This window comes from Nicotiana sylvestris, chromosome 2 (assembly GCF_000393655.2).
Source record: "Nicotiana sylvestris chromosome 2, ASM39365v2, whole genome shotgun sequence".
Lineage (NCBI taxonomy): Eukaryota > Viridiplantae > Streptophyta > Magnoliopsida > Solanales > Solanaceae > Nicotiana > Nicotiana sylvestris.
Genome location: NC_091058.1, coordinates 77,661,008 through 77,665,776, shown reverse-complemented (window position 1 = coordinate 77,665,776; position 4,769 = coordinate 77,661,008). Strand labels below are relative to the sequence as shown.

Below are 4,769 nucleotides of genomic sequence, written 5' to 3'. Positions count from 1 at the left end.
ACAATCAGGGAAATCAACCTTTGCTTGCAGATGGGGCCAACTTGGTTCGACGTCGAGTTTTAGGTGCTCGACATACCAACTTCATATAATCTTCTATTGGGCCGACCATGGATCCATGTTGCTGGGGTCGTGCCTTCCACACTACATCAAGAAATGAAATTTGAATGGAATCATCAGGAGGTAATCATTCATGGATATGGGAGTAACCCTATTTACACTAGTCAAACTATCCCGGCCATTGGACATAGAAGGAGGCTAGGAGGGGAAACCTATCATCATATTGAATGGGTCAATGCCGTCAAGAAGGATAAGTGGTGGAGTAACAAAATAGAGAGCATACTAGCACGGTCCAAATATGAACCCGGCAAAGGATTGGGAAAGAACCTCCAAGGTATCACCAAACCAATACAACTAAAAAATCATGGTACCACCTTTGGGCTCGGATACCAGTAAACATGGCAAGAGTACAGGGATTAGTCGCCTCCATGGCGTGGATCGTATTACCCTCTGGAGCAGCCAATGCCACGTTTGGAACAAACATTTCACCAGGCTGATACGATATGGGGGACCACAGAAGAGGAAGCACTAGCTAGTTTGAAGAATCTATTCTTGGAGGATGAAGACATTGATTGTAGTGCCATAATAGAGGAGGAGGAAGAAGAAGGCCTCACTATTCAGACCATGAAGAAGGGAGTTTTTCTTAGGAATTGGACCTCCACACCATCCCGACCGAGTCCCTAGGTAGCTTGGCAAAATTTACTTCTATAAGCCATTCTATGTATTTAAGATTTCTCGTAATTTTGTTTTAAGATTTACTTGTTTCAAAATAAATGCTCGATTCATCGAGCCGTACTTTGTCTGGATAATTTTTCAGTTTAAATCAGATGAATTTGCTCTTTATTATTCACTACTATCTTCACATTTTTGCTTTCTACATCGTTATTATTACTTTTCCTAATGAACCAGTAACCGTGAAATGTAATGAGGCAACGCAACATGAGAATAATGATTCAGATGAGGAAGACGAGATACTCGAGGAAATTGTCAGGGAGGTTGAAAATTTTGAGAATAAGCCCAAATCCAATCTGGACGAGACCAAGGCGGTAAATTTAGTAGACGCCGAGACCATCAAGGAGACTTGCATCAGCATCTACTTGTCACCGACCGAGAAGGAAGAGTACATTCAGTACCTAAAAGAGTATGAGGATATTTTTGTGTGGCCATATGATGACATGACCAGCTTGAGCACATCTATAGTGGCTCACAAGTTGCCCACTAATCCCATGTGTCCGCCAGTCAAGCAGAAACTCCGAAAGTTCAAACCAGACATGAGCTTGAAAATCAAGGAGGAAGTTACTAAGCAGATCAAAGCCAAAGTTCTCAGGGTAGTTGAGTACCCAACCTGGTTAGCTAACATTGTGTCAGTTCCGAAGAAGGATGGGAAGGTCCGAGTATGTGTTGACTATCGGGATTTAAACAGAGCAAGTCCCAAGGACAACTTCCCACTGCCAAATATACACATCCTGATTGATAATTGCACCAAGCATGAACTCCAATCCTTTGTAGATTGCTTCACAGGTTATCACCACATTTAGATGGATAAAGAAGATGTAGAGAAGACAGATTTCATCACACCGTGGGGTGTGTACTGTTACAAGATGATGTCATTTGGTCTGAAGAATGATAGGGCCACTTACATGAGAGCCATGACAACTATCTTCCATGACATGATCCATAAAGAAATAGAGGTGTATGTGGACGACGTCATTATCAAATCCAAAAGTGATGCAGATCACATAGTAGACCTGAGAAAGTTCTTTGATAGGCTAAGAACGTACAATTTGAATCTGAACCCTGCAAAGTGTGCATTCAGAGTTCCCGCCAGAAAGTTATTGGGATTCATCGTCAGTTGTCGAGGGATCGAGTTGGATCCATCTAAAGTCAAGGCTATTAAGGAATTACCACCACCTAAGAGCAAAAAGGACGTGATGAGCTTCCTAGGATGTCTCAACTACATCAGCCGCTTCATAGCACAGTCCACAGTCATATGTGAGCCCATCTTTAAGATGCTAAGAAAAGATGCTGAAACAAGCTGGACCGAGGATTGTCAGAAAGCTTTTGACAAGATCAAGGAGTACCTGTCCACACCACCAGTTCTGGTCCCGCCAGAACCAGGACAACCTTTGCTACTCTATGTATCTATATTAGATTGAGCCTTTGGATGTGTTTTGGGACAACATGACAAGACAGGAAGGAAGGAGTAGGCCATATGCTACTTGAGCAAGAAGTTCACACCTTATAAAGCATGGTATTCTCTACTTGAACGCACTTGTTGTGCTTTGACCTGGATAGCTCAGAAATTGAGGCATTATTTTTGTGCCTACACTACATACCTCATATCCAGGATGGATCCTCTGAAGTACATATTTCAGAATCCCATGCCTACTAGGAAGTTGGCTAAATGGTAGATACTATTAAGTGAGTTCGATATCGTCTATGTAACTCGAAAGGCGGTCAAGGGACAAGCATTGACAGATCATCCTGCTAAAAATTCGATGGGAGGAGAATATGAACCCTTGAAAATGTATTTTCCTGATGAAGAAGTATCATTCATAGGAGAGGACATTACCGAGGCATATGATGGTTGGAGGATATTCTTTGTCGGAGCTGCAAATTTCAAAGGAGTGGGCACTAGAGCAGTTTTGGTATCATAAACGGGTCAGCATTATCCGGTATCTACTAAACTCAGATTTCCCTGCACCAACAACATGGCAGAGTATGAAGCCTGCATACTAAGACTCAACATGGCAGTCGACATGAACATTCAGGAGCTATTGGTGATCGGTGATTCAGATTTGCTTATGCACCAGGTACAAGGAAAATGGGGCACTAAGAATTCCAAGATATTGCCATATCTGCACCATGTGTAGGAATTGAGAAAGAGGTTCACAAAGATAGAATTCCGACATGTGCCCATAATTTAGAATGAATTTGCCGATGCATTGGCCACCTTGTAGTCTATGATACAACACCCAGATAAGAATTACATTGAACCCATTCCGCTGAGGATCCATAATTAGCCGGCATATTATGCTCATGTTGAAGAAGAAACGGATGGAAAGCCTTGGTTCCATGACATCAAGGAGTACTTATCAATGGGAGAATATCCTGAGCATGCAAACCACACTCAGAAATGCACACTTCGGAGATTGTCCAATCACTTCTTCCAAAGAGAAAGGAACTTATACAGAGGAACTCCTGATTTGGGTTTACTAAGATGTGTTGATGCAAAGGAAGCTTCTAAGATACTTGAGGACGTGCATGCTGGGACTTGTGGCCCACACATGAATAGTTTCGTCTTGGCTAAGAAGATACTCAGGGCAGGTTACTTTTGTATGACCATGGAGATGGATTGCATCTAGTATGTCCGCAAATGCTTTCAATGTCAAGTGCATGCCGATATGATAAAAGTGTCGCCGAACGAGCTCAATGCAACAAGCTCACCCTGGCCATTCGCCATTTGGGGAATAGATGTTTTTGGTACAATTGAGCCCATTGCTTCAAACGGACACAGGTTTATTCTGATAGCCATCGATTACTTCACAAAATGGGTAGAGGCTGCATCTTACAGAGTTGTAACCAAGAAAGTCATCACAGATTTTGTCAAGGATTGTATTGTTTGCTGATTTGGAATTCCCGAATCCATTGTTACTGATAATGCCGCCAATCTCAATAGTGATCTGATGAAAGCTATGTGTGAAACTTTCAAAATCAAGCACAAGAATTTTACAGCCTACAGACCTCAGATGAATAGAGCCGTAGAAACTGCCAACAAAAACATTAAGAAGATACTAAGGAAAATGGTAGAGAACCATAAACAATGGCATGAGAATTTACCTTTTGCTCTATTGGGATACCGCACTACGGTTCGCACATCAATTGGGGCAACTCCCTACATGCTGGTTTATGGTACCGAGGCTGTCATCCCAGCCGAGGTGGAGATTCCTTCTTTAAGAATCATACAAGAAGCTAAACTTAGCTATGCAGAGTGGACAAGGAGTCGCTATGAACAATTGGCCCTTATCGATGGAAAGAGGATGAACGCAGTATGTCATGGCCAACTTTACTAGAACAGAATGTCTAGAGCTTTCAACAAAAGAGTCAAACCAAGATAGTTCGTACCAGGGCAGCTGGTATTGAAGAAAATCTTCCCGCACCAAGATGAAGCCAAAGGGAAATTCTTTCCCAACTGGAAAGTCCCGTACATGGTTCACAGGGTACTAACAGGAGGAGCACTCATACTTGTAGAAATGGACGGAGAAATCTGGCCAAAGCCAATCAATTCAGACGCAGTCAAGAGATACTATGCCTAGATTGTTTATATTTCCCTTATGATGTAACTGAAATATATTTGACCTGATTCCCGCTTAAGAGGGGATACATAGGCAGCCTTATGGGTTCGGTCATATTATAATAAAATTTTCATTTCCCCCAAGATCAGAAACTGGGGCAGAATTTTGAGGAGGGTCCTTAAAATTCCGGAGCAAGTCCAGCCAACGCCAACAGGTGTCAGACGGTCAACAATCAGTTAAGAAGTTGGGGCAGAATTTTGAGAAGGATTCTCAAAATTCTAAAGAAGATTTAGCAAGGCCTATTATCCACAAACAGTCAAAAGATCATCAACCAAACTGGGGCAGAATTTTGAGGAGGACCCTCAAAATTCCAGCATAAGAGAGTTGCAATGCCTTTGAAATGTGTTACGGTCACTA

The 4,769-nt window shown here is 42.3% G+C and overlaps 1 protein-coding gene across 1 annotated transcript; it reads left to right on the top strand.

Moving 5' to 3' along the window:
- The first annotated feature begins 1,706 nt into the window (after positions 1-1,706).
- LOC138885109 (uncharacterized) lies at positions 1,707-3,422 on the top strand. The gene is made up of 3 exons (XM_070166008.1): positions 1,707-2,195; positions 2,511-2,705; positions 3,081-3,422. The coding sequence occupies exons 1-3, from the start codon at positions 1,707-1,709 to the stop codon at positions 3,420-3,422; spliced, it is 1,026 nt and encodes a 341-aa protein (XP_070022109.1).
- Positions 3,423-4,769: the final 1,347 nt, after the last annotated feature.

What these genes read in the sequence shown, in the direction of transcription:
- LOC138885109 (XM_070166008.1), top strand. Translation starts at nt 1,707, where the DNA reads ATGACAACTATCTTCCATGACATGATCCATAAAGAAATAGAGGTGTAT. An exon ending in GACAACCTTTGCTACTCTAT is followed by an intron (nt 2,196 to 2,510) that starts GTATCTATATTA and finishes GTAACTCGAAAG; the next exon opens with GCGGTCAAGGGACAAGCATT. An exon ending in TGGGCACTAGAGCAGTTTTG is followed by an intron (nt 2,706 to 3,080) that starts GTATCATAAACG and finishes ATCCATAATTAG; the next exon opens with CCGGCATATTATGCTCATGT.